Source organism: Delphinapterus leucas, chromosome 10 (assembly GCF_059928025.1).
Source record: "Delphinapterus leucas isolate spDelLeu-1000000601 "Yukka" chromosome 10, BTC_Dleu_Yukka2, whole genome shotgun sequence".
Classification (NCBI taxonomy): domain Eukaryota; kingdom Metazoa; phylum Chordata; class Mammalia; order Artiodactyla; family Monodontidae; genus Delphinapterus; species Delphinapterus leucas.
In genome coordinates this window covers 65606592-65634154 of record NC_143138.1, presented here as the reverse complement: position 1 = coordinate 65634154, position 27563 = coordinate 65606592, and the positions used below count along the sequence as shown (strand labels likewise).

Sequence of the window (27563 nt, the reverse complement as noted above, 5' to 3'; positions counted from 1 at the left end):
CATAGGCAGGAGGGGGTGGATTCCTGAGAGATGAGCTGTCACTGTGGGTGGTCTACCCTCCACACATGGATAACCCCTCCCTGGAGGCACAGCTGGATGGCATCTGCCTGGGGCTGGTTCAGAGCACAGGAAGGGGTCCAGGACACTGGGATGGACATGTCTGCACGAGTACAATACAGATTTTCTCCTCCTGGCTTCCCCTTCCAAAGTAGGGGTGGGCATTACTTGGATGCAGCCCAGTGGTGCCTTGCTTTCCCTGGCATGAGCCTAGAGCCCCTCATTTGCTGGGGGCTGCTCTGCTTGTTGAGGGGATTGGGGTGGGACACAGGAGACCCGACAGACAAAGGGATGGCTGAATCACAGGAGAGGCCAGCTGGGACTCATGGCCTGAGGGCTTGTCTGGGTAGCCCAGTCGGAGGTGGGGGTGGAGTGGGGGGAGGGGGGTGGTGAGTCATCTCCAGCTGCATCTTCTACCCCACCAACATCCTGCTGCGTCTTTCATCCCCGGGAACCTGTCTGAAGTCTGGTCTCCAGCAGTCACTTCTAGTCTGTTTGACCTAAAGCAGCCAAGATCTCTGACCCTAGATGGGGTTGGAGAGGGATCCCTCAACATCCATCTGTAGAGAACCTCCTGGGGAAATCACAGAAGCCACGGGAGGTGGGGGCCTTTACACTTAAGTGGAGTCAGATCATCTGTCCAGGGGAGGGGTGGCAGGGGCGGCGACTTCTGGGACGATGGGTGGGGGTGGCCTGCCTGGGTCCCCGCCCGCTGCTCCGCCCCCGGGATCAGGGACTTTTCTCCGCCGTGGCGGCGGGACTGCGGCAGCGGCTGGCGATCGGAGCCGGCGGACCGGCAGGCAAGACCGGGACTGGGGGTGGGAGAACGCTGGCCTCGGACCCGCCAAGGCTGAGGGACAGAGGCGGGGTCCTGGCTGACCGTTTCCCTCACCCAGGATGAGGCTGCGGCTCCTGGTGGCTGCGCTCTGCGCGGGGATCCTGGCAGGGGCTCCCCGAGTGTGGGCCCAGCACAGGGAGAGAGGTGGGTACGGCAGGGAAGGACCCCATCCAGGGCACTGCACCCTGCCACCCGCGACTCCACTCGACCTTCATCCTGGATCCCGCCTCCCACCCTCCTCGACTTATGCATTTCTCCTAATTCTCCCTGGACTCCCCAAACCCTCCGCGACCCACACTGCATCTCCAAAACTGCATCCAGTTGTGCGTGGGTCCCCTACACTATGTCACTCCGCGCTGGTCCCCAGACGCCAACTTCAGTCCCAGATCCACACCCGCTTCGGCGACTCTCCCTCCCCACTAGTCCTCCGCGTGAGACTCCGCTCCAGGCACCACCTCTGCTGCCTCCACCGCTCCCAGGCCCAAGCCAGCCTGTGCCTGTTTGCACAGTGGATGAGGCCAACTCCCCCTCCCCAGCCCCAGGGGACCACAGTGAGGGTAGGGGGTGGGTGGGCCCCAAGAAAAAATCGTGATCGCTTTTCCCTGCCCCAGTGAGCTGCACGCGCCTTTACGCCGCTGACATCGTGTTCTTACTCGACGGCTCCTCGTCCATTGGCCGAAGCAACTTCCGCGAAGTGAGGGGTTTCCTTGAGGGGCTGGTGCTGCCCTTCTCCGGGGCAGCCGGTGCACAGGGTGTGCGCTTTGCTGCTGTGCAGTACAGCGATGACCCACGGTGAGTGGCTCCCCACAGCTGGACCCACCAGGACCCCACCCCCAGAAAGAAGCAGAGAGCCCCCAAACCCCTAGGTTAGGCTTTAGGGAACCCAGAGGATCCCCCCTCCCACCAGCCAGGACATCTTCTTAAGACAGAAGCAGGGATCTCCTAGGTACAGCCCTCACATCTGAGACCCCTTCTGAATAGTGCCTTGCCAAAGATAGGAGCTGTGTTTTCTGATCTAGAGATGGAGAGGCCTAGAAGGGGACCCATGGCTTGAGATGCCCTGTGCCTGCTGGACTCTCCTTGTTCTAGCCTCCTGATGCCTTCAGCCTCTCTCACTCAGCAGAGGGCCTCCCTGTCTGGCCAGTGTCCACCTGCTTATAACTGGGCCCTTCTTCCTACCATTATTTAATTAACCAGACATCCTGGTACCTGAGCCTGGGAGCCCCAAGGGGTCCAGGCCTGCCCAGGCCCAGCCACAGGCACGACACAGTTGGGTACCTAAGGAGTTTGTTAGCTTGGGAGCTTCAGAGATGGAAGGTAGGAATCACAGAACCAAGTGGACTCTCAAGGGGGCCTGATACAACCCTCATTCCAGAGGCCTCTTAGAGGCCAGGACCAGAAAAAGCCCTTACTCCTAGCCTGCTGCCACCCCCCTCCCCACAGGACAGAATTTGGCCTGGATGCGCTTGGCTCAGGAGGTGATGTGATCCATGCAATCCGAGAGATCAGCTACAAGGGAGGCAACACGCGCACAGGAGCTGCAATTCTCCACGTGGCTGACCGTGTCTTTCTGCCCCAGCTGGCCCGACCTGGTGTCCCCAAGGTGATCTCTCACCCTACCATGCCTTCCAAGGTGACCCCAAGTAAGTGTATGAGGCAGTCCTGACTTGACCCTGCACCTGCCCCAGGTCTGCATCCTCATCACAGATGGGAAGTCCCAGGACCTGGTGGACACAGCTGCCCAGAGGCTGAAGGGGCAGGGAGTCAAGCTGTTTGCTGTGGGTGAGTACCAAGCTGGGGTGACAGGTCAGCTGGGGCAGGGATGAGTCAGAGGGCATGTGGGCAGCTGAGCCCTGATTGGGCATCACCTCAGGGATCAAGAATGCCGACCCTGAGGAGCTGAAGCGAATCGCCTCACAGCCGGCCAGCGATTTCTTCTTCTTCGTCAACGACTTCAACATCTTGAGGACGCTACTGCCTCTTGTTTCCCGGAGGGTGTGCACGACTGCAGGTGGCGTGCCTGTGGCCTTGCCCTGTGAGTTCCTGCCCACCCTGTGTGCCCTGACCTGGACCCTGACCCAAACCCCAACCTGGGAGTGCTGATTCCATCCCATGTGCTCCTGACCCTTGAGCCCGGTGCTGTACCATAAGTGCTGACCCCTGATCCTCTTGCCTGGTTGCCTGACTGCCCCTTTCCCAGCCGATGACTCAACCTCTGGTCCACGAGACCTGGTGCTGTCTGAGCCAGGCAGTCAATCCTTGAGAGTACAATGGACAGCGGCCAGTGGCCCTGTGACTGGCTACAAGGTCCAGTACACACCCCTGACGGGGCTGGGACAGCCACTGTCGAGTGAACGGCGGGAGGTAAGGATGTCAGCAGTGGTAGGTGGAGGGCTGGGGACTTAGCTGGCCAAGATGAAGTGACCTCTGACCCTGGGCAGGTGAACGTCCCAGCGGGTGAGACCAGCATGAGGCTGCAGGGTCTCCGGCCACTGACTGAGTACCAAGTGACGGTGGTTGCCCTCTACGCCAACAGCATCGGGGAGGCCGTGAGTGGGACAGCTCGGACAAGTGAGCAGTTCTGCTAACCTCTGACCCTGCTCACCTAACCACCCATCCCAGTAACCCCTCCCCACTCTGGACTCACTAATCCCTGGTGGGACCTTCCTCTAGCTGCTCTGGAGGGACCGGAGCTGACCATCCAGAACACCACAGCCCACAGCCTCCTGGTAGCCTGGCAGGGTGTGCCAGGCGCCACTGGCTACCGCATGACATGGCGGGTCTTCAGTGGTGAGTCAGAGGTGTGGGCTGAAGGAAGTCCCTGCACCTCAGACAGGACTGTAGGGCGCTGAGTCTGCAAGACCCACTGACCCCTCTGTGCCCCCCGTGCAGGTGGGGCCACGCAGCAGCAGGAGCTGGGCCCTGGGCAGGGGTCAGTGCTGCTGCGTGACCTGGAGCCTGGCACAGACTATGAGGTGACCGTGAGCACCCTGCTTGGCCGGAGCGTGGGGCCTGCCACCTCCCTGACTGCCCGCACCGGTGAGAGGGCTGGGTGCTTTCTTCAGGCTGGGTGGGCAGGCTGGCAGGGCACAGAGGCCACTGACCTCCCATGTGCCCTGGGCAGACACTTCTGTTGAGCAGACCCTGCGTCCCATCATCCTGGGCCCCACATCCATCCTTCTTTCCTGGACCTTGGTGCCTGAGGCCCGTGGCTACCGGCTGGAGTGGCGGCGTGAGAGTGGTCTGTGCCGGAGGGTGGGGTGGGCAGGCTGGGTCCGGACCTGGCCTCAGCTGGCCTGACCCTGTCATCTTGCAGGCTTGGAGGTGCCACAGAAGGTGGTGCTGCCCTCTGACGTGACCCGCTACCAGTTGGATGGGCTGCAGCCAGGCACTGAGTATCGCCTCACACTCTACACGCTGCTAGAGGGCCGCGAGGTGGCCACGCCTGCAACTGTGGTCCCCCCTGGTGAGGGCTCTGTGGGCCCGGCCAAGTGAGAGGGGAAGGTACAGGGGCCCCAGGCTGCCTCTCAGGCTGTGCTGTCCAACAGGGCCAGAGCTGCCCGTGGGCCCTGTGACAGACCTACAGGCCACCGAGCTGCCTGGGCAGCGGGTGCGAGTGTCCTGGAGGCCAGTTCCCAGCGCCACCGAGTATCGGATCACCGTGCGCAGCATCCAGGGTGAGGGGAACACAGCAAGACCCGTACACACACTAAAGTTCCAGCCTTTCAAACCATTCCAGCCTTTCCAGCCCTTCTCCACTCCGGGGTCTCTACAGCCTCCTCCTCTCTCCTTGTCCATCCACCTCCCAAGACGGCACTGAACCAGACCCCGTCACAGGGTCTGTCTGCTCCCTGCCCTGACCCTGCCTGTCTCTTCATCTGGATCTGTCTCCACTCCCTGCCCCACCTCCCTGGCCATGGCTTTCACCCTTCTCCACAACCACAAGCTCAACCCCCGCCCTTCTATAACCTTAGCTGTGACCACTGTTCTCCCATGTCCCCATCCAATACTGACTCCACCTCACTGTCTGTCGATGACCTGTCAACTCATGTCGCTGTCCGCTGACTTCTGACATCCTACATCTTATGTCCTTCTCCACTGACTCCTGTCATTATGTGTCCCCATTCATCACTGGCCCATTATCCTGTGTCGCTGTCCATCACTGACTCCTTTTACCCCTGTCCTTACCTCTCACACCTTTCTGTCCCATGTCCCATCCCTCACTGACCCTTTTCTTTTTTTTTTTTTAACATCTTTATTGGGATTTAATTGCTCTACAATGGTGTGTTAGTTTCTGCTTTATAACAAAGTGAATCAGCTATACATATACATATGTCCCCATTTCCTCTTGCGTCTCCCTCCCTCCCACCCTCCCTATCCCACCCCTCTAGGTGGCCACAAAGCACCGAGCTGATCTCCCTGTGCTATGCGGCTGATTCCCACTAGCTAGCTATTTTACGTTTGGTAGTGTATATATGTCCATGCCACTCTCTCACTTTGTCCCAGCTTACCCTTCCCCCTCCCCGTGTCCTTAAGTCCATTCTCTATGTCTGCATCTTTATTCCTGTCCTGCCCCCACTGACCCTTTTCATCTTGTATCTCTGTCCATCACTGAGCACCTTCATCCCACATTCCCATCTCTCACTGACTCCTGCCTGCCTATCCTGCCTTCTCCCTTAGGGGTCGAGCGGAGCCTGGTGCTTCCCGGGAGTCAGACAGCTTTTGACTTGGATGACGTCCGGGCTGGGCTGAGCTACACAGTGTGGGTGTCAGCTCGAGTAGGCACCCGAGAGGGTGGTGCCAGCGTCCTCACTGTTCGCAGGGGTGAGCACTGCAGGAGGGCTGTGGGGGACAGCTGCCTGACTCACTCTGGTCCTGGTTTTGATCCCTGACCTCTATCTTTAATCCCCAGAGCCAGAAACCCCACTTGCCATCCCAGGGCTGCAAGTAGTGGCGTCAGACGCAACACGAGTGAGGGTGGCCTGGGGACCTGTGCCTGGAGCCAGTGGATTTCGGGTTAGCTGGAGGACAGACAATGGTCAGTGTGGGATGTGCGGGAGGGTTGCTGAAGGGAACGATCAGGGTATGGGGGACCAAGGGGCAGGCAGGAGCCATGCCAACATTTCTCTCTGACGTTAGGTCTGGAGTCCAGTAAGACATTGCCCTCAGAGTCTACTGCCACAGATATCATGGGGCTGAGACCTGGAACCTCCTACCAGGTGGCTGTGTCGGCATTGCGAGGGAGAGAGGAGGGCCCACCTGCGATCACCGTGGCTCGAACAGGTCAGGGCCTGACCCAGCCCCTTGGCTCTCTCTCTCCAGTGGCCCTTCAGACCCCATGCCTTCCCTTTCAGACCCTTGCTTCTCCACAGAACTCCAGTCTCCCCCTTTAGATCCCCACTGCCTCCTCCCTCAGAGGCCCTGCTTCCCCCTTCAGTCTCCCTTGCCTCCTTTTAAGCCCCTGCCTTCTTCAGATTCCTCTGCCTGTCCCCTAACACCCCGCTCTTCTTGCCCTCAGATTTCCAGCACCTCATCGCTCAGACCCCATTGCCTTTTCTGCCAGACTTGACCATCCTCTTAGACTTACACTTTTCTTCTTTGTCAGACCCCCTCACTGCTTCCTAGTCCTCCGTCGGAACCCTATTACCTTCTCTGTCAGACCCTCTGGTCTCCCAGATTCCTGTCACCTGCCACCTCAGATTTCTACTATCCCCTCTGTCAGAACCCCCACTCCTTCCCCATCTGACCCATTCACTGCATCCGCTATCAAATCCTTGCCTCCCTTTAGATTCCCATTGCCTTCCTCTATTAGATGTCCCCCCCAATCCCTCCCCCATCAGACCCTCCACTGCCTCTTCCATCAGACTCCCCATTGCCTCTCCCCACCAGACCCACTGGGCCCAATGAAGACAGTCCGTGTGACTCAAGTCAGCAGCTCATCTGTCACCATCACCTGGAACAGGGTTCCTGGTGCCACAGGATACAGGGTCTCCTGGCACTCAGGCCACGGTGGGCACCAGGGGTTTGGGAAGGGACCAGAGGTTTTGGAGGTTGTCGGGGGCAGGCCTGGGTGGAATGGGAGCAGGCGTTTCTTCGGGGTCCAGGTGGGACATTGGGGGGCAGAGTCTGGCTAGTCCTAGAGCTACCTTCATCCTCACTCCTAGGCCCAGAGAAATCCCAGTTGGTTTCTGGGGAGGCCACAGTGGCTGAGCTGGATGGGCTGGAGCCAGATACCGAGTACACAGTGCATGTGTGGGCCCGTATGGCTGGTGTGGATGGGACCCCTGCCTCTGTGGTTGTAAGGACTGGTAAGTGGACCCTGGTCATCTGCCAACCACATCTCATTGGCTACCCTGTCCTGCTGCGTATTCCTGACTGCTCCAGCTGCCTGCTCCATCACAGCTCTTCTCATGACTTCTCTCCCCACACTGACGTACCCCACATTGACTAGGAGTCCACCCACAGTGACCTCCTGGCTGCTCCACACTGCCCACTCTGAGGCACTGATCTTTTCCCACTCAGAAGTTGCCTGCACTGACCCGTCCACAGTAACCTCATACTGACCTTCAGATAGACCTCCCTGCGTTGAACATGCCTGTTCTGCCACCCTATTCTCTGCCCTGTTTTCTGCCAGTGGCCCCTGATCCTTTTCCCTGCGTCTTCCCCCAGACCCTCAGCCCGTGGGCAGTGTCTCGAAGCTGCAGATCCTCAATGCTTCCAGTGATGTTCTCCGGGTCACCTGGGTGGGGGTCACTGGAGCCACAGCTTACAGACTGGCCTGGGGCCGGAGCGAGGGTATGGTTCCCTGACCCTGCCCTTGCCCTTCCTGGCTGGGATTGGCCCCTTTGGTCAGCCACCCCTATCCCTGACCGTTGCCCTATGCTCGCCTGGCCAGGTGGCCCCACGAGACAGGAGATGCTCCCAGGAAACACGGACTCCGCAGAGATACGGGGCCTCGAAGGCGGAGTCAGCTACTCAGTGAGAGTGACTGCACTTGTGGGGGATCGTGAGGGCGCACCTGTCTCCATTGTCGTCACCACGCGTAGGCAGAGCTCGGGCTGGCGCGAGCCTTGGATTGGTGCCCTGGACGGTTTGGGGGCGGGGTTTGTTCTCGGGAATGGAAGAGGGTCCAGGGATTGGTAGTGAACCCGTGGGGGCGGGGTCTTCGGGGGGGAGGAGGGATGTAGCCTGGGATAGGCAGTGGGGCCTGTTGGGGGCGGTGCGTGTTCCAGGGTTGGTCTGGGATTGGCACAGAGATTAACTGGGGACGGAGCCTCCTTGATTTTTGTGCTTTCTCTCTAGCACCTGAGGAGGCTCCACCAGCCCTGGAGACACTTCGTGTAGTGCAGCGAGGGGAGCACTCGCTGAGGCTACGCTGGCAGCCGGTGCCCGGGGCACGCGGCTTCCGTCTGCGTTGGCAACCTGAGGGTGAGAGGTGCCCCCGGTAGGGAGGTTAGGGACCAATGGGGCGGGGTTGGGGGTGGGGTCGGTGAAATCAGTGAGAGTGGGCAGGGTCTGTCAGTGGGGGTCTGCGGATCGCTGAAGGTACCTGGTATCAGTCACCTAGGTGCGTGGGATCAATGAGGGTCAGTCGGGCAGGGTCAGCGAGAATAAGATCAGTCAGGAGGGTGGACCCCATCAGCAGGATCAGTCAGTGAGGCTGGCACGGTCATTGTCAGTAAGGTACGTGGGGGTCAGTGAGGTGGGCGTGTCCATAAATGCTGGTCTGTAGCATCCTCCTACGTGCCCCTGCCCCCATCTCATGCCTGCCCCAGGTGGCCAGGAACAGTCCCAGGTCCTGGGGCCGGAACTCAGCAGCTACGAACTGGACGGGCTGGAGCCAGCGACCCACTACCGTATATGGCTGAGTGTCTTGGGGACAGCTGGAGAAGGGCCCCCCTCAGAAGTAACTGCATACACTGGTGTGCTCTTACCCCTACCGATGACCCACCCTGATTTCCTGTACCCCATGACCCTGAGTGACTCCTCCTGTAGCCCCCCCTACCATTCCTGATCCGGGGTGATCCCAGCATGACCTCCGGTGACTTTCTTCACTAAGATGAATCTGCCCCAGGATCTCCTTAGATCTCTCTCCTCTGGGTTCTCGGGACACATACTCAGATCCCTAGTCTTTGATTCCTCCTTCAGAGTCACCTCGTGTCCCAAGCACTGAACTGCGTGTTGTAGACACCTCAGTCGACTCAGTGACTCTGGCCTGGACCCCGGTGTCTGGGGTATCCAGCTACATCCTATCCTGGCAGCCACTCAGAGGCCCTGGCCAAGGTGATGGGGAGGCTAGTGTTCGGGTGGGCTGGCAGTGGGGGCTCCATGGAGGGCCTCCTGTTTAACTGAGCTCTGTCCTCTGCAGAATTGCCTGGGGCCTCACAGACACTTCCGGGGATCTCAAGCTCCCAGCGGGTGACAGGGCTAGAGCCTGGTATCTCCTACATATTCTCCCTGACACCTGTCCGGGAGGGTGTACAGGGTCCTGAGGCCTCGGTCACACAGACCCCAGGTATGGTGGGCCCAGTGGGAGGGGCCCAAGAGAGTAGCTAGATGGGCTGACTGCTTCAGTAACTCAGCTCCCTTCCTGCAGTGTGTCCCCATGGCCTGATGGACGTGGTGTTCCTGCTGCATACCACTCGAGACAATGCTCATCGCGCAGAGGCTGTGAAGCGAGCCCTGGAGCATCTGGTGTCTGCACTTGGGCCTCTTGGGCCACAGGCCATCCAGGTTTGGCCCCAGAGGCAGCCAGACTCCTACCTGTCCCTGCCCACCCCTGGTCCCACACCGTTTCCCTGTCCCACCACTGGTCCAGGCTTTCTCCCTGCCCTTCCCCAGGCTCCAGATCGCCTCACTTGCTGGTTGGCTCCGTATCCTACCATCACTGCTGACCCCCTAATAGATCAGGTTTAGTTACACACCTTGGGCTCTGTGTCTCCCACCAGGCTCTGTGTCCCCTGTCCCTGCTGTGTCATCCTCCCCAGGCTCTGTGGTCTCCCCACCCTAGGTTGGCCTCCTGTCCTACAGTCACCGGCCCTCCCCACTGTTCTCGCTGAACAGCTCCTATGACCTTGGTGTCATCCGGCAGAAGATCCGCAACATCCCCTACACGGACCCAAGTGGGAACAACCTGGGTAAGGACTACAGTGGACATGGATTCTTGGGGCTTTCCCATTGGGAGCTTGGTGCCCCTGGGTTCTGACATGACCTTTCTCCCAGGCACAGCAGTGGTTACAGCTCACAGATACCTGTTGGCACCAGATGCCCCTGGACGACGCCAGCATGTGCCGGGGGTGATGGTTCTACTGGTGGATGAGCCCTTGAGAGGTGACATCTTCAGCTCTATCCGTGAGGCCCAGGCTGCTGGTGAGGAGCTGGGCTGGTGGGAATGGGGCCTGGGAATAGGGTTGGCCCCAGCAGGGTCGTCATGCAAGCTGCTGGACCCCTCCTTAGGGCTCAAAGTGATGATGCTGGGCCTGGAAGGAGCTGACCCAGAACAGCTGCATCGCTTGGTGCCGGGCATGGACTCTGCCCAGACCTTCTTCACCGTGGATGATGGTCCAAGCTTGGACCATGCAGTCAGTAGTCTGGCAACAGCCCTGTGTCAGACGGCTTTGACCACCCAGGTTTGGAAGGGGCCTCTGGGGGACTAGGTGGTGAAAAACAGAGGGTCTGGGGGCTCTTGGTAGAACGGCTGACCTCCAGGAGACCCTGTGTCCACAGCTACAGCCAGAGCCTTGCTCGGTGCATTGTCCAAAGGTAAGTGTCCAGAGTTGAGAGGGTGGGTGAGGGCCACTCTTGGAACTTGCCACTCTGACCGTCACCCGACACATCTTTCCCCAGGGCCAGAAGGGGGAACCCGGAGAGATGGTGAGTGGCTCTGGTGGGGAGTAGAGAATGGGTTGGGGGCTCAGTGGGTCAGGGGGAGGTCAGCAGCACAGGGCTCACCGATCATTCTTCCTAGGGGCTGAAAGGACAAGCCGGGGCTCCTGGTCCCCCTGGCCTCCCGGTGAGTGCCACCCCATACCTGTCCTCTGTCCCCTGACCGGTGTACTGCCTCTTCACCTGCTCTCTTCTCTCAGGGCAGGATGGGTGTTCCTGGCCCCCAGGGACCTCCTGGAAGTACCATTGCGAAGGGTGAGAGGGTGAGTGTAGAGACCATTGAGGTTCCCCTAAGACAATCCTCGAAGCTTCCTTAGGGTTTTTACAAGAGGGAATGAAAAAACAGAGTTAGAAACACAGAGTATTCCTAGAAGCCTAAGTGGACATTATCAACCACAGCAGAGACTTTGGGGAAGGATCTGAATTAGGGGGGACCAGTGGGGTTTTGAGATCCCCTGGAGAGCCCGGGTGGAAGTTCCAAGTCCAAGAGGCAGGGAAGGCCCTGGCCTCATCACTGCCCTTGTGCCTGGGGTTTGGCTCCATTCAGCTCACAGGGTACATACATCACTGCTGTACCCCCAACAACGCTCAGGGGCCTGTGGGGTGAGGGGTTCAGGTGAAGAATAGTCAGTCAGGGCTCCTCCAGCGAACCAGGGGCACTGAGGGAGGGTCCCTTCCTGCCCTAACCTCTTTGCCTCCTTAGGGCTTCCCTGGGGCAGATGGGCCTCCAGGCAGCCCTGGCCGCCCTGGTACTCCTGGAACCCCCGGCCCGAAGGTGAGCAAGCCTTGCCCTCACAGTTCACATGGTGGGATGCTTTGCTTGAGCGGGTGGGGTGGTCTGACTGGTCTGACTCTGGCCTCCATTTATAGGGCTCCCCAGGGTGGCCCAGTCCTCGTGGAGAACCAGTAAGTTGCTCTGCCCCACAGTGTCTTCCCAGAGCCCTTTCTGCAGGGTGGGGAGCTGGGGTGGTGGAGCGGGGTTGGCTTGTAGGGGCCCACCCTGAAATGCACTGAGACCAAGCATCACCCTTTGCTCTGTTTTGTCCTCAGGGAGAGCGAGGACCTCGAGGCCCAAAGGGGGAGCCGGTAGGTGAAGGAGGGAGGGGAGGGAACCAAGCCAGGATGTCCAAGGGAGGAACAGGGTTGCCCCAGGACAGACACTGTGTGGGGCCTAAGGCATGATGAGGAATAGCTGGGGACCTCTAGGGGCTTCTCCTACCTCAAGGCTCCCATACCCTGAATCCTTTCTGCTGTTCTCTGTCCTGCAGGGAGAGCCTGGACGAGTCATTGGAGGCGAGGGCCCAGGGCTTCCTGGGCAGAAAGGGGACCCTGGACCTCCAGTAAGTTCTGGAGTATGGTGTGGGCGGGGAGTGATGTGTGATGGGGGAACCAGTGGGGTGGGTCTATGGGGTTGTACTTTATATTTTGTCTCTTCCATCAGGGTCCCCCTGGATCTCGTGGCCCATTGGGAGACCCAGGACCCCGTGGTCCCCCAGGATTTTCTGGAACAGCTGTGAAGGTGAGGGCATGACCGCCATATGGTCTCATCACCTCCATGTGATCCAGTGACCTGGTGACCTCATTCAAACCCACACAACCCCTGCTGGTCACTCTGAGCTCATGTGACCTCTTGACCACCCCCACCCATGACTCCTCAGTTCCTCCATGAACTTTGTAATCCAGTTTGACCCCAAGACTCTCATTCCTCCTGGTATCTTGGGGTGTGGAGGTGTAGTCCAGGGTCACGTGTCATGATCTCTCTTCCAGGGTGAGAAAGGTGATCGTGGGGAGCGGGTAAGTGAGGGGCAAGTTATGCTGGGGGTGGCTTGGAGTCTGATTCCCCCCGGCCATCCCCTGACCTGCTGTTCTTTCCCAGGGTCCCCCTGGACCAGGTGATGGCAGCGTTGCTTTAGGGGAGCCTGGGCTGCCGGTGAGGGAGCCTTGAGGCTCTGCTGGGGACCCTGTGGCCCATGCTCTGGGATGTGGATAGAGGAGCTGGGGGCTCTTCTGGGGCAGTGGGTGGGTGCTGGACCTCAGTTTGGGGCTCACATTTTTACTCACCTCCTCCTAGGGTCTTCCTGGAAGCCGTGGACCCCAAGGCTCAGTTGGCCCCCCTGGAGAAAAAGGAGAAAAGGTGGGAGATCTGACTTCTTGGTGTCCCAGTTCTGAGGTGAGGCCTCTGGGTGCTGGGAGCAGGGTCTTCTACCCACCTGTTTCTCCTTCAGGGTGACTGTGAAGATGGAGCCCCAGGCCTCCCAGGACAACCTGGGACCCCGGGTGAGCCGGTGAGTGTAGAGGCCAGGGATTCTGAGCGTGGTGGGCATAGCTCCAGCCCCCACCCTCAGCCATCAACCCTCTACTCCATCCTTATTCCCAAACCCAAATCTCTGAACCCCTTTCAGGGCCTACGGGGACTTCCTGGAGACACTGGCCCCAAAGTAAGTGCCATTTTGTGAGGGGTCAGGTATGAGAGGTGACACACTGGGACCCCTATAGGATTAGGGGAGGCAGGAGGATCAGGAGATAAGGGTTCTCCCCAGGTCAGAGGCTGTGATTTCAGAGACAGATGATTGGAGTTTGAGACACTTTGTCTGGGGTTCGACAGTAAAGGCCCCTCTCCTCTCTCTCTCCCCTCAGGGTGACCAAGGACTAACAGGGGCCATCGGTGAGACTGGAGAAAAGGTAAGTGCAACCTGGGGGGCCCTCAGGGCCCCAGAGGATCTGGAGCCAGACTCAGCTCTGACCCATTCTGCTCCAACAGGGTGAACGTGGATCCCCTGGCCCAGCGGGACCACAGGTGAGCCCACTGACCCCACTGCCGGTGCCAGCAGACCTTGGCTCCGTACCCCTCCTGGTTCTGACTTCTTGTCCTTGACCTCCACTGCCCCTGGCCCTCCACCCCTCCTCACATGACTCCTAATCTCTGCTGATGCAGGCTCTAACCCTCAACCCCAGGGACCCGCTTTTAGCTTTCTGACCCTGCTGAACTGACCTTGACTTCCACTGACCTGGTCTCTGTCTTCCTGCCGAGTTTGACCCCTGCTGACCTAAATCCTGATCTTCTGTGACCCCCATCCTGAACCTCTAGCCCTTACCTGCCATAATCCCCCTGCCCCCACCCACCTGGGTCAGCATTTCTGCTCCTCTTCCCCAGGGTCCACCAGGAGTTGCTGGGCGTCCTGGACCTGAGGGTCCTGAAGTAAGTATGTGACTGTGGGATCAGGAGTAGGGCTCTCATGTGTTCCTCCCCATCCTGGGCTCATGCTTTCTCCATGTGCAGGGGCCACCAGGACCCACTGGCCGCCGAGGAGAGAAGGTGGGTCATGGGCTGGGAGTCAAGTGCCCCCGATACCAGGGATTGTGGCAGGTGGGATACTGGGGCCTTGAGTTCCTAGGTGGGTCCCTAACCCATCCCTGTCCCTATCCTTTCTCTACAGGGGGAGCCTGGTCGCCCTGGGGACCCCGCAGTGGTGAGTGAAGGGAGGGTGTGTTTCCGATCACCGCACAGGCCCTTGAGCAGTGTGACCCGCCTGAAAACCAGCGTTCCAGGCTGTGACCCCATAACCTTGGGACCCTGGACTGGCTCAGAGCTCTGTGACTCCAATGCTGTAACACGCCTTCCAACTCCTGGCTGTGATCCTGTGAACCCATGACCACCATACAGGTCGTGAGCCCTGTGTAACCCCTGCCCTGCTCCCAGCGGTGACCCTGTGACCTCTGGGCAGAGACTTCTGATTCTATATAGCCCCAACTCCAATCAAGCCTGTCGTAGTGTGATCCCTAGGCAGGGCCAAGCCGTGTCTGTCCTGTTTGTTTTCAGGGACCTGGGGGTGCTGGAGCTAAAGGAGAGAAGGTAAGTCTGGTAAGAGTGAAGGGAAGCCGTTACAGGGTTGAGATCAAGGTCATAGGGCCTGCCTCGGGGCCTGCCTGGAGGCCCCTGGAGGTCGTGACAGTTGTGGCATGATCGCTGGGTGGTGGGTTCATGGAGCCTGTGGCTGATGCTGATGGTCTTTGTCACCTCCAGGGAGACGTAGGGCTCCCTGGGCCCAAAGGAGCTACCGGAGTCAAAGGGGAACGGGTAAGTGTGGGGAAGTGTTTAGGGGTTAGGACAGGTGATGGTTGTGTCCCCTGACCTCTGATCCTTCCTCCCCCAGGGCCCACCTGGCTTGGTTCTTCCTGGAGACCCTGGCCCCAAGGGAGACCCTGGAGTCCGGGTGAGTAAATGTGGGGATGGGGAGTGTGACAGAAGGAGATGAGGTGGTGCCTGGGAGCCCCAACTAAGTCGTGCCTCCCTCCCTATGCCCTGCAGGGTCCCATTGGCCTCACTGGCAGAGCAGGACCGCCGGTGAGTGCCTGTGACCTTGGGTAACATCAAGGTTTCTGGGGTCACCTCCCCTCAAGGGCTGGCTATACGTGCTACATCACTCTTGCCTCCTCCACAGGGTGACTCAGGGCCTCCCGGAGAGACGGGAGACCCTGGTCGTCCTGGTTCCCCAGGACCCATCGGCCCCCGAGGACGAGATGTAAGAGGACTGGACTGGGGGAGTGCTGGGGGATGGGGAGTAAGGTACTGCTGGCCTCCCTGGGGGTTTGGGGACCAAGGCTGACTCTCATGTCTCACAGGGTGAAGTTGGAGAGAAAGGTGACGAGGGTCCCCCGGTGAGATTCCTTCCCACTGTGGTTTCTGATCCTTTACCCTTGAACTGTGATCCCTGGGGGGCTGGGGCTCCACCAGGTTATCCAGTCCACCCCCCTGCCTCTGGTCCAGTTGGTTCCCAGGCCCTTCTCTGTCGCCACTCCCTGAGTTAGTTTGAGCCTAACTCACCTGTTTGATGTGACGTTCTCTCCACCACCAGGGTGAACCAGGTTTGCCTGGAAAAGCTGGCGAGCGTGGCCTTCGGGTGAGGCTTTGTGGGGAGAAGTAAGGGGGGGTGATGAGAGAACTTATAGGAGGTGGGCATGAAGCTGTGGGAAACTCTGAGGGGAGAAAGGGTGGTGGGAGAGTCTGGAGGGAGGCATGTGGTGATGGGGAACTCTGACATGGTTTTCAGGGTGATGGAGAACTGGGGCAGTATGGGGGTCATGGGGGAATCTGCAAAATGCTGGGAGGGTCTGTCTCACACCAGCTACTCTTCTCAGGGGGCACCTGGAACTCGGGGGCCTGTGGGTGAGAAGGGAGACCAGGGAGATCCTGGAGAGGATGGACGAAACGTGAGTCCTGACCTCTGATCCCTGAACTCTAACCTCAACTTCAATCTCCAACCATCCAGCTCCCAGCCTCTGACCCTGCCACCCCGACCCTGCAGCGCTAAACCCTCACAGTCCTCATTTCCTTTGACCTCTTCATCACAACCCCCAAAGGCCACCAGGATCCCCATGAATCCTTAGGGTGTTTCCAAAGCTCCCCCAAACTGCTGCCTCTCCTCACTGACCCTGACCCTCTGACTTTCTGCAGGGGAGCCCTGGGCCATCTGGACCAAAGGGTGACCGTGGGGAGCCAGTGAGTAGTGCTGGTGTTCTGGGCTCAGTAGTGCTCTTGTTCTGGGCTCGGGAGGGATACAGGGTTCTGGTGCTCAGTCTGGTCAGCACCTCCATTAAGGGCCTGGAGGGCAAGGTCGGGAGCCCTGGTGGCCACCTCCAGGCCTGACCTGGCTTCTGGGGTTTGGCACTGGGGTGCAGGGAATCTGGGAGCAGAGCTGAGCTTGAGGCAAACCTGAGCCATACCGTGGGGCCGCAGGGCTCCTGTTGACTACAGTTCTTTCCTTTCCTAGGGTCCCCCAGGACCCCCTGGACGGCTGGTAAGGGTTGCCTGGGTCTGATTCTCTGTCATCTCCCTCACCTGCCCCTGTTAGCCCCACACGGTATCCCTTCATCCCTTCCACTGACTCCCACTTCCCACACTGCCCCCTGATGTCTTTATTGATCCTCACCAACTCCTCTTCCCCTACTTGAACTATTCTTCTCACTGGCCATTCCCTCCACAGGTGGACACGGGACTTGGAGTCAGAGAGAAGGTATCATGTTCCGTGGGTGGAGTGAAGCTGTGAGCATAAGAAAGCATCCCAGCACCCCCATGACAGGTTCTGCCTCGGGCATGCCTGTGGCCCGAGTGCTATTCCCTCAACACGTTTGTCTCTACCATAGGGAGAGTCTGGGGACCGTGGACAGGAGGGTCCTCGAGGACCCAAGGGTGACCCCGGCCCCCCTGGAGCTTCTGGGGAGAGAGTGAGTGTGGCTTATCCCATGGGAACGTGTGGGCCTGGGAGAGCCTGCTCTGATTTCTTCCTCCCCTTGTCCTCAGGGCATCAGTGGACTTCGGGGTCCCCCAGGCCCGCAGGTGAGTGACACACTTTGCCCCATCAGCCTAAGTTCCCATCTTGCCCTCACCTCTCACTGACCTTGTTCCCTTCAGGGGGACCCAGGTGTTCGAGGCCCAGGAGGAGAAAAGGTGAGAGGGCATGGAGGTTTTCCGACTGGGCTCTCAGATCCATCTCATCCTTCGAGGCCTCTTACCATTCTGTTTTCCTCAGGGTGACCGGGGCCCCCCTGGCCTGGATGGCCGCAGTGGACTGGATGGGAAACCAGGAACCCCTGGTCCCCCTGGGCTGCCTGTGAGTCGTGGCGGTCACTGCCTGGTCACGCCCCTTCCCTTGCCCCTTTGTATGGCTCCAGACTCACTGGAGTCTTCTGGGTCTTGATGAGCTCTGGGGCCAGATGGGTTATCTGTGTCTTCTCCTAGTACCCTGCCTGGGTGGGGGATGTTACTGCCTGACAGGCCTTGGGTTCACAGGAACTAGTGGCCCTGTCAGTGGGCAGTGCCCCTGACCCCATGACCACTGCGGACTCCCTGACTTGAGTCTCTCCTCAGGGTGCTATAGGCAAGGCTGGGGACCCAGGGAGAGAGGTAAGTAAGGGGAGATATTAGGGTGGAGGGCGGCTCAGGGGTCCAGCATGAACTGTGTAGCCCGGTCTTCATAGTCACAGGACCAGCGGGAGTAGGGGGAGTTGGTCCAGCCCTGTCCTTGGGAGGGCCCCAGTCCCTGGCAGGCAGGTTTGAGCAGAGCCCTGCTTTCTGATCTTCTCTGCCTTGGGCGCTATAGTAGGACCCCCAAATCCTGAGGGTTCTTCCCTTGGAAGTTTCAGCAGGGGGCCCCCTACCCTATCGGGTCTCAGCCTCGGGACCTCAATGGCTCCTCCCAATTCTGGGGGGACTCTACACGGGAGGAGGTTCTTAGTGGGGTTCTCCAAGTCCATGGATGTGCCCCATGAGATATATCAGTGGCCCTCTCAATCCTAGCAAAGACTTTTTCCAGGGACTTCCTGGCCTTCGAGGAGAACAGGGCCCCGCTGGCCCCTCTGGTCCCCTTGGAGCACCGGTGAGTCCCACTTTCATTGTACCCTTTTAAAAATAAAAAAAAATTATTTATTTGGTTGCACGGGGTCTTAGTTGCAGCAGGCGGGCTCCTTAGTTGTGGCATGCATGTGGGATCTAGTTCCCTGACCAGGGATCAAACCCAGGCCCCCTGCATTGGGAGCTCGGAGTCTTATCCACTGTGCACCAGGGAAATCCCCTTGTGGTATCCTTTTGCCCCGTTACTCACCCCAACCCTGACTTCTGACCAATGATCTGTTCCCACAGGGAAAGCCAGGCAAGGATGGCAAGCCTGGCCTGAATGGGAAAAACGTGAGTGTCCAGGGTAGACACAGTGAAACCTCCAAAAAATGTTAGCACATGGACATGGTTCAGATGTGCCATACACATGGGTCACACACACAGACACATGCTGACACGTGCCGACACCCGAGTACATAGCCCACACGTACAGATACATCCTGAAGCACACGTCCATGTGCACACACGGGCAGCCTCACAGACACAGTGGGTTAAGTGGATGTGCCGACCTGTGCCTGGATGGGCCAACACAAGCTAAAATAACCACAGCCACGGGCACAGGCAAAGAGCCTCAGACACAGATGGAGAGGTGCCAACACACAGGTGTGAAGCCCACATTCAGGGATACTGAAGACATGTTGACACACAAACACTTCCACCCATACACGTGCTATGGCTTGGCCCCAGGGCTGCACGTGTACCTCTGTGGAGGTGTGGTGAGACACATATCCAAGGCTCTGACGTGTGATACATGTGGGGACAGACCGACATATGCATTTGTGTCCACAGTCACTCATATACATACGGCCACACATAGTGAGGTAGACACAGGACTTGCAGACAGTTACCAAGACACACAGACAATTCTTAATTCTTAATTCTGTTGGGTCTGATGTGAGTCCTCTGCCCGCAGGGAGGACCTGGGGACCCTGGAGAAGATGGGAGGAAGGTGAGTCCCCTCACTTGGAGTCTGCTCTGGCTCAGTTTGGGGCCATGTCTGAAGCACCCTTGTCTTCCTTAGGGAGAGAAGGGAGATTCCGGCGCTCCTGGGAGAGAAGTGAGTGTTGGAGTCTTCTGCAACCTCTGACCCCTGACCCTGACCCTGAGATATGTGGCTCCACTCCTTTCTGGGGTCTCAGGGTCCTGATGCTGGCTGCATCCTCCACAGGGTCATGATGGCCCCAAGGGTGAGCGAGGAGCTCCTGGTAGCCCTGGACTCCAGGGCCCCCCGGGCATCCCAGGGCAAGTTGGCCCTCCTGGCCAGGTGAGTGTCCAGGGTAGTTCCAGGACTTGGGAGCAACAGGGGCCATTATGTTGTCACCCTGGGATGCCATGATCCTGGGTGACTTCTTTGTGTTCTGACATATCTCAGGGTTTCCCTGGTGTCCCAGGAGGTTCGGGCTCCAAGGTGAGTGGGCAGATGCTGGGTGGGGGTATGGTCAGGGGCTGCCCAGAGTGGGGGCATTTTCACCACTGGTCATTCTTTTTCTCAGGGTGACCGTGGGGAGACTGGACCCAAAGGGGAACAGGTGAGGCCCCCATCTTTTTCACTTGCCCCGGTAGCCATAGCACTCACGCATGCACGCACATGCCCCTAGCCCCAACCCCAAGCTGGGTCCAGCGGCTTGTCTCTTGGTGTCTCCAGGGCCTCCCAGGAGAGCGTGGCCTGAGAGGAGAGCCTGGGAGCACGGCGGTGAGTGAAGCCTGGGACCTGGCCCTTGACTGTTATGTGCACGCCTGTAGCGGCCACCTCTGTCCCCTTCCACTTGCCGTGAGGCCCCACTGGAGCTGTGCTGTGTGCTCAGCCCCCTGCCCTGTTGGGATTCCTGTAGCCTACACTGAGGGGAACCTGGGCAACGGGGACATGTCAGGGAGGGGCTTCCAGTGACCTCGAGCCACCTCAACCAAGGACTAAAGGGTCCTCTGGGCAAGAGGCCTGGGGAAGAGGGTAGGGAGGCTGTTTTGGGGGGCAGTGTGGGGCCTTCTCCTCTGTGGGCAGCCCCTCACCCAGTTTGTGTCCCCAGAATGTGGAGCGGTTGCTGGAAAATATTGGCATCAAGGTAGGTTGTTTGGGGGCTGGGCATGGGGGCTGGTGGGAACCCCACGGGACAAGTAATGCCCATGGGGCCAGGCCAAGGCGTGGGAGGCTGCAGTAATGGCCCTGCTCTTCTGACCCCTCACTGTCACTCAGACGTCCGCCCTGCGGGAGATCGTGGAGAGCTGGGAAGAGAGCTCTGGCAGCTTCCTGCCTGTGCCTGAACGGCGTCGTGGCCCCAAGGGGGACCCAGGAGAGCGGGGCCCACCAGGCAAGGAGGTGTGTGTTGGCTGCTCAGGGGGCATGTCCTGTGGAGGGTGTGGTTGACACCAGCATTTACTCTTCTGTTCGTCCAGGGCCCCACTGGCTTTTCTGGAGAACGCGGGCCGAAGGGAGATCGTGGAGACCCCGGCCCTCAGGGACCACCTGGCCTGGCCTTTGGGGAGAGGGGCCCCCCTGGACCTCCCGGCCTTGCTGGGGAACCTGGAAAGCCTGGTATCCCTGGGCTCCCAGGCCCGGCTGGGAGTGTGGGAGAGGCAGGGAGACCAGGAGAGAGGGTGAGCCTGGCTGGGATGGCCGGGGAGGTGGGCTCAGGAGGAGCTGGACTCCCCACGGGCATAACCCCCACCCTCGATTTGCACTTCAGGGAGAGCGGGGAGAGAAAGGAGAACGTGGAGAACAGGTGAGCTGGAGGGGGCTTTACTGGGCGGGACTGCCTATGGGCTGTGTTGGGGTGGCCACCCATTTTCTTCTTTTCTGCAGGGCAGAGACGGCCCTCCTGGCCTTCCTGGACCCCCTGGCCCCCCTGGCCCCAAGGTGATCACCCCAGCTCTGCCCAAGCCTGTGACTGCTGTCACCAAGAGGCCACCATTGGCTTGAGCCCCAGAAATTCCATGTGGTGACTCTGACCCTACAACCCTCTGGCACCCTGTGATCTGGGATGACCCCTCCATGCCTCTGTGACAGACACACCTCTCCCCTGTGACCTTGTGCTTGTAGGTGGCCATGGACGAGCCAGGTTCTGGACTCTCTAGAGAACCAGGACCCCCTGGACTCAAGGGTGCTAAGGTCAGTGTGTGGTATCAACCTGGGGGCCACCCTTGCCATGGCGCCAGCGCCTGGCTTGACATGTCATCCCCACAGGGGGAGCCAGGCAGTGACGGCAACCAAGGCCCCAAAGGAGACAGGGTGAGGCCTCCCACCCCACCATGTTTCCCCTCCCCTGCAGGAGGGCATGCGGGGGTGGCATGTCTGTGGGCACCTGGCAGTGATGGGGGCTCAGGGCATGACACTCTGCTTGCAGGGTGAGCCAGGCATCAAGGGAGACTGGGGAGAGCCTGGACAGAGGGGTCAAAATGGCATCCCGGTGAGTCCTTGCCCCACAGGCCATGGGTGCACAAGTACACGGCTCTCACTTGTGTTGTCCGGGCTGGAGTCTGCTCTGCCTGGGGCTGTCTAGGGGGAAGCTGGGATGGGGAACAAGGACAGTGTGGCCTTAAATGTGTTCTCTCTAGGGTCTACCAGGAGAGCGTGGCGTGGCTGGGCCTGAGGGGAAGCCGGTGAGTGATGACAGGAACAGCATGGCCGAGATTCTGGGGGACAGCTACCCTTTGCTGTGTGCTGGCCGCCGTATGCACGTGTCACCAGTGATCGGTGCCGGGGTGTGGTGACTGGGTGCCCAGGTCTGAGTGCAGATGCATGATAGCTGTGTACCTGTACAGGCCCATGTGTATTGTCTATGTGGAGCAGTCTGTGAGTATGGGGTGATTTGTGCCTGGGAGGGGTAGAGGTGCAGAAGTGGGGCCCCCAGGCAAAGGTCTCCAGAGGGCAGGAACAGGCCCAAGTGAGGCCAGACTGAGGCTCAGAAGCCCCCTTCTCTATCCAGGGTCTGCAAGGTCCAAGGGGGACCCCTGGCCCAATGGTGAGTATCCCAGAATCCCGCTCCCTCCTGCTCCCATCCTACAGTGGGTAACCCCTACAATGGGCAGTACTGCCTCAGTTTCCCTGGGAGGGTGGGATTGGCTCCCACTCGTCTGGCTCTTTCTCTCTCCAACAGGGTGGCCATGGAGACCCTGGACCACCTGGTGCCCCGGTGAGTGATGGGGAAGCACTGCCTAGTGGGGGTGGGACAGGCATCAGTCCCCACTGATGACTCAGTTGGATAACTTGTTTGTGTTAGTCCATGAGTCCAGGTGGATAACTCTGACCCCAGTTTCCTGCCCTTGATACTTTTTTCTAGGGTCTTGCTGGCCCTGCGGGACCCCAGGGACCTTCTGGCCTGAAGGTGAGTATAGGCTTGTGTGGGTGTGTGGCTGGAAGGAGGTGGTGGCTTGGAGCAGCCTGTCTGCACCAGGATAACATCTGCCAACCTCTGGGAATGTCACTGCCCTGTAATGCGACTGAGCACCAAGGTGCTCCGTCCATGTGGGCTTTGCTGTGGATGGAGGCTGAAGGGCCTGTCATTCATCTGTGGGGTCATGCGGTCTCTGGGGTTTTGGCAGGGGGAGCCCGGAGAGACAGGACCACCAGGACGGGTGAGTGACCCAGCCCATGGGTTAGTCACAGGGAGCTGGGTGGGGTTGGCACTGCCCTGAACTTTTTCTTCCTCCAGGGCCTGCCTGGACCCACTGGAGCTGTGGGACTTCCTGGCCCCCCTGGCACCTCAGGCCTTGTGGTGAGTGAGGCCCCTGCAGAGATAGCATGTCCCTGCCCTCTGGGTCCCGTGCTCTCCATGTCCCTCTCACATCTGACTTGTTTCCTTCAGGGTCCTCAGGGGGCACCAGGTTTGCCTGGACAAGTGGTGAGTCCTGGGGATCAGGGCTGGACTCCGGGGATCAGGAGTCAGGGGGCAGGCCCCTGACAGAGCTCTCCCTTCTCAGGGGGAGACGGGGAAGCCGGGAGTGCCAGGTCGTGATGGTGCCAGTGGGAAGGACGGAGACAGAGGAGCCCCTGGCGTGCCGGTGTGTGTTCTGAGGGGAGCTCGCTGTGGGCATGTGATGGGGCCTGTGCCAGCCGCCGTGTGCCTGGAGGAAGAGGAGGGCTGGGCAGTAGGGACAGGGGGTGGAGAGGCACTGAGTTCCACCCACCGTTCTGCCATAGGGGTCACCAGGTCTGCCTGGCCCTGTCGGACCTAAAGGAGAGCCTGGACCCATGGGCACCCCAGGACAGGTGATCTTTGACCCTGACCGCCACCTTCTGCATCAGCTCCTCTGCCTCACTCCCAAACCTAGTCTGTCCCTTCCGTATGGACGGCGGGGTGGGGATGGGGAGGTGGCAGGAGGCGAGGCAACTCACCAGGAGTTCCCTGCAGGCTGTGGCCGGGCCCCCTGGAGCAAAGGGAGAGAAGGTGAGTGTGGGGGGGGCCCTGGTTTGGGGGGCACAAGGGTTAGGGGCTGAGGAGCCCCACTGACCCCTTTCCCTCATCAGGGCACCCCTGGAGGCCTTGCTGAAGACCTGGTGGGAGAGCCGGTGAGTGTGGAACCTCCACAGCATAGTTCCTCCACCCCTGTGACCCTCACCTTCCATAATATGCCCCACATGGTCCGGGCCTCATGCTCCCTCTTTGAGTCTCAGCTGTCTGTGCCCCTGACACCCATGTGTCCTCCTGACCCCTGTATCCACAGGGAGCCAAAGGTGACCGAGGACTGCCGGGGCCGCGAGGCGAGAAGGTGAGGTGGGCCTGGCCGCGGGGCCTGTGCATTGGGCAGGGAGGGGTACGGTTGGGTGGCTAGACACCCTCACCACCCTCTCTATGCAGGGTGAAGCCGGCCGTGCCGGGGAGCCTGGAGATCCTGGTGAAGATGTGAGTCTGGGGTCTGGGCGAGTCTGCGTCTGGGTTGAGGAGTGCAGTTGCGGATGTGAGGGACCGTTGCTGGGCGTGGGCACATCTGAACCCGAGCCTGGCTGAACATTCCAGCATTCAGGGTCCTGCTCTGGGAGCATGCGGGGGTCACACCTCCTGGCTTCCCCGTGCCTGTCCTAGGTCTTCTGTTCCTCCCTGTGTCTGAGCACATGTGCTCCTGTCTGATCTCCCAGGTCTCAGGACACATGGGAGTTTTTGTGGGCCTCTCCTTGGTCATGTATTGGTGCTGCCCCTCTCCCCACCCTGTCTGTGCTCCTGTATCTGAGCTCATGTCTGTGGTCATGTCTAAGCTCCCTGGAATGGGACATGTCTGAGTTCCTGCTCCTGTCTGCACTCCCACATACCTGCACTCACATCCTTGGTGCCAAATGTCCGTGGTCACCTCTGAGCTCCCGTGGGAATGTTTTGGGGCCATACCTGAGCTCTGGGTTCATGTTCCTACTCTCAAATGCTGTTTACTTTGTTTTAGGGTCAGAAAGGGGCTCCAGGACTCAAAGGTCACAAGGTATGTGTGCCCTAAAGCATCCCTGCTGGGGGTCATGGTCCTGAGACTCCATGAGCCTGATCTGACTCTTCTTTCCCTTGAAGGGTGACCCAGGAGTTGGGGTCCAGGGGCCCCCTGGGCCAATTGGTCCTCCAGGTCTAAAGGTAAAACAATGCCCCATCACTAGTAGTGGGGGCAGCAGGTGGGGCGGGGGGCCTGGAGGTGGGAGAAAGAGGGTATTCTGGGGCTAGTCCTGGGAAGGGGTCCTGCTGGAGCCATTCCTCCCTTTGCTATTTTTGTTCCAGGGAGACTTGGGCCCCCCCGGCACCCGTGGTGCTCCTGGTATTGTGGGGTTCCCCGGTCAGACAGGCCCTCGAGGAGAGATGGGTCAGCCGGGCCCCAGTGGAGAGCGGGTAAGTGTGCTGAGGGCTGCACATGGGGACTTGGTGACTTGAGGACCTCTGAATCTGGTACTGGGTGAGGAGGAGAAGGGGGCCCAACCCTGCCGAGGGGGCTCCTGGTTTTGTGGGGACAGCACGGGAGGAAGGTTCCCAAGTCACCCTTCGCCTCTCTTACCTCATTTTCACTATAGGGTCTGGCAGGCCCCCCAGGGAGAGAGGGAGCCCCAGGTCCCTTGGGGCCACGTGGACCCCTTGGGCTAGTGGTGAGTAGAAGTGCCCCAATGCCCCATGTCTCTGACTGCTGTGTGTTGGAGTCTGTCCATGTGGGGACTTAGGCTGGGGACTATGCCACACTGTGTGGCTAGATGTGTGTGTGCCTTTGAGGGGCACAGAAGCCTCACCTCACTCTGCCCACAGGGAGCGCCTGGGGCCCCTGGACTCAAAGGAGACAAGGTAGATGGGACAATGCTGCTGGCTCTCTCTTGCACCCCTGTCACCCCCTCCAGCTTCCACTAACCCCTGTCACCCCCTCTAATCTCCACTGACCCCTGTCACCTTCTCCAATCTCCACTGACCCCTGTCACTCCCTCCAACCTCCACCGACCTCCCATGACCCTCTGTCCTCCACCAATTCCCCTCACTGATCCCTGGTGTCCTGTTGATCTCCAGGGAGACACTGGAGCAGGGCCGCCTGGGGCCCGAGGCGAGCGTGGGGAGCCGGGTGTCCGGGTACGTATGTCCTGCTCTGCAGCCATGACCATTCCAGGGAGCCACCCTGGGACTCCCTTCATCACAGTTCTCGCCTCTGATTTCCAACTTACCGAGTCACTGAATCTATTGTCACCAACCAGGGTGAAGATGGCCGCCCCGGCCTGGAGGGACCCCGAGGACTCGTGGTGGGTCTCCCTGGGGAAAGAGCCAGTAGTGTGACTCAGTCCCCTGTCTGTGCCCTCTGTGCCCTTGTGACACTCTGCAGCCTTCTGCAGCCCTCTGGTTCTCCTTGGCTACACTCTGGTCCTTTGTCTCCCTCATTCACCTGGGCCCCCTGGTCCTCCCCTGCCCCCTGACCTGTCTCCCCAGTAGTCCCCACAAATTCCCTTAGCTCACTATTTTCTTCTCTCATACAGGGTCCCCCAGGCAGCCGGGGGGAGCGTGGGGAGAAGGTAAGGATATGGGGAAGAGGTCCCGGAGTGTGGGTGGGGATGGATCTTGCAACTCAGGATTTGGGGCTTCTCTATTTGGGTGAGACTCACACTCTTCCACCCAATAGGGTGACACTGGAACCTCAGGGCTAAAGGGTGACAAGGTGAGTGTGTGCATGGGGGAGGGCAGGGGACTAAGGGTGCTCCTGACTCCTCTGACTGCCCCCTGTCCACTCAGGGTGACTCAGCTGTGATTATGGGGCCTCCGGGGCCACGAGGTGCCAAGGGGGACATGGTGAGTGGGTCTGGTCCATGTGCAGGTGGGTGTGGGAGGGGCTTCTGTGTGGGCTGGGCCAGGGGATCTGAGAGCTCAAACCCTCAGAGGGTAAGGGACTTTTAGCCCCTGACCCTGATTTCTGACCCTGACCCAGGGTGAACGAGGGCCTCGGGGCATAGATGGTGACAAAGGACCTCGGGGAGACAGTGGGGACCCTGGAGAAAAGGTATGGGGATGAGGTTGGGATATTCTATACAGGGTGAGGAGGGTGGTCCTACAGGCTGGGGGCTCCATGGAGGGTCTGTGAGGACAGGAGGGGAGGATGGGAGGGGGCTTTCTGGGGGTCAGAGGGGAGGGGGTTCTGTCAGCTGTAGCAACTCTGTGGGGTGGCTGAGAGGATGGGGGCTCTATGGGGGGGGGCCCAAGGGCCTGGATAGGAGGTGAGAAGGGGAGTGTGTGGACTGTGGCTCTATGAGAGTGCCTGTGGGAATGGGAAGGGGGCTCCTTAGCTGTTAGGGGTACTCCAGGTAGGGGTAAGGGTAGGGGCCCAGTGGTAAGAGGAGTGGCAGGAATCTGGGGGTCCTGGGGTGAGAAATGAGCCACCCCACGAGCCACAGTCCCCAGCTCCACCCTGCTGGGGCGTGGGCTGGAAGGGAAGGGACCATGGGGAAGTGCGTGGGAGCAGCACTGGCCAGCTCCACCTCAGCCAGCAGGTTCCAGTCATTCTCTGAGCATGCAGCCTGGTCTGGTCCTGATTGTGTCCCTCTCCTGGTCACTCCCACAGGGCGCCAAGGGACAGCCTGGAGACAAGGGCTCAGCCGGGTTGCTGGGAGTGCGTGGACTCACAGGACCCAAGGCAAGTCCCGCCCCAGGTACAGACCCAGAGCCATGCATCACACACCCCTGTCCCAGGGGTGTCCTCTGAGCATTGGAGGGCTTCCTACCTCCCTCGCTGTTGGCCCCATATGTGCTCACACGGGCTCCTTGTGCAGCCTGGGCCCTGGCTGCAGTCACCAAGTGGCTGCATGTGCAGCAGACAGGCCAGTATAGGGGACAGTCACACTGAAGGGCTGCCCTCCCCCATCTGTGTTTCCCACAGGGTGAGCCTGGTGCTGCAGGGATCCCTGGTGAGCCGGTAAGATGCCCCCACGCCCATGTAGTGGCCTTTGACCTTACAGTGAACCAGTAC

General features: G+C 59.7%; 1 protein-coding gene across 1 annotated transcript; it reads left to right on the top strand.

Annotated features, from left to right (window-relative positions):
* Positions 1–433: 433 nt before the first annotated feature.
* On the top strand, positions 434–27546 carry COL7A1 (collagen type VII alpha 1 chain). The gene is made up of 104 exons (XM_089919236.1): positions 434–857; positions 954–1039; positions 1507–1687; positions 2339–2498; positions 2584–2677; positions 2769–2930; positions 3096–3259; positions 3337–3466; positions 3569–3685; positions 3788–3934; positions 4020–4136; positions 4212–4361; positions 4444–4572; positions 5576–5719; positions 5808–5933; positions 6035–6178; positions 6785–6904; positions 7060–7203; positions 7565–7690; positions 7791–7937; positions 8198–8323; positions 8671–8817; positions 9044–9178; positions 9264–9410; positions 9492–9628; positions 9906–10032; positions 10118–10264; positions 10352–10524; positions 10622–10657; positions 10742–10768; positions 10863–10907; positions 10981–11043; positions 11484–11555; positions 11651–11686; positions 11831–11866; positions 12049–12120; positions 12222–12299; positions 12548–12574; positions 12657–12710; positions 12852–12914; positions 13006–13065; positions 13183–13218; positions 13418–13462; positions 13542–13577; positions 13935–13979; positions 14061–14096; positions 14218–14250; positions 14601–14633; positions 14805–14858; positions 14935–14994; positions 15090–15125; positions 15223–15303; positions 15404–15439; positions 15637–15681; positions 15920–15991; positions 16236–16280; positions 16552–16578; positions 16765–16794; positions 16925–17005; positions 17082–17117; positions 17193–17228; positions 17311–17391; positions 17649–17684; positions 18094–18156; positions 18420–18464; positions 19087–19122; positions 19195–19230; positions 19342–19437; positions 19546–19581; positions 19667–19702; positions 19819–19866; positions 20198–20233; positions 20365–20487; positions 20565–20765; positions 20855–20890; positions 20971–21024; positions 21208–21276; positions 21352–21396; positions 21512–21574; positions 21723–21767; positions 22094–22129; positions 22265–22300; positions 22448–22492; positions 22710–22742; positions 22820–22882; positions 22973–23008; positions 23088–23168; positions 23308–23376; positions 23519–23554; positions 23635–23676; positions 23832–23876; positions 23966–24010; positions 24540–24575; positions 24659–24718; positions 24860–24967; positions 25147–25218; positions 25373–25408; positions 25625–25684; positions 25807–25851; positions 26083–26118; positions 26226–26261; positions 26336–26392; positions 26529–26600; positions 27159–27546. The coding sequence occupies exons 1-104, from the start codon at positions 736–738 to the stop codon at positions 27297–27299; spliced, it is 7932 nt and encodes a 2643-aa protein (XP_089775362.1). The 5' UTR covers positions 434–735; the 3' UTR covers positions 27300–27546.
* Positions 27547–27563: the final 17 nt, after the last annotated feature.

Bases quoted from the DNA above. Each gene is read 5' to 3' on its own strand.
- COL7A1 (XM_089919236.1), top strand. From the start codon at position 736: ATGGGTGGGGGTGGCCTGCCTGGGTCCCCGCCCGCTGCTCCGCCCCCG. The intron at 8,818-9,043 runs GTGTGCTCTTAC...TTCCTCCTTCAG, and splicing joins AGAAGTAACTGCATACACTG to AGTCACCTCGTGTCCCAAGC. The intron at 25,219-25,372 runs GTGAGTAGAAGT...CTCTGCCCACAG, and splicing joins GTGGACCCCTTGGGCTAGTG to GGAGCGCCTGGGGCCCCTGG.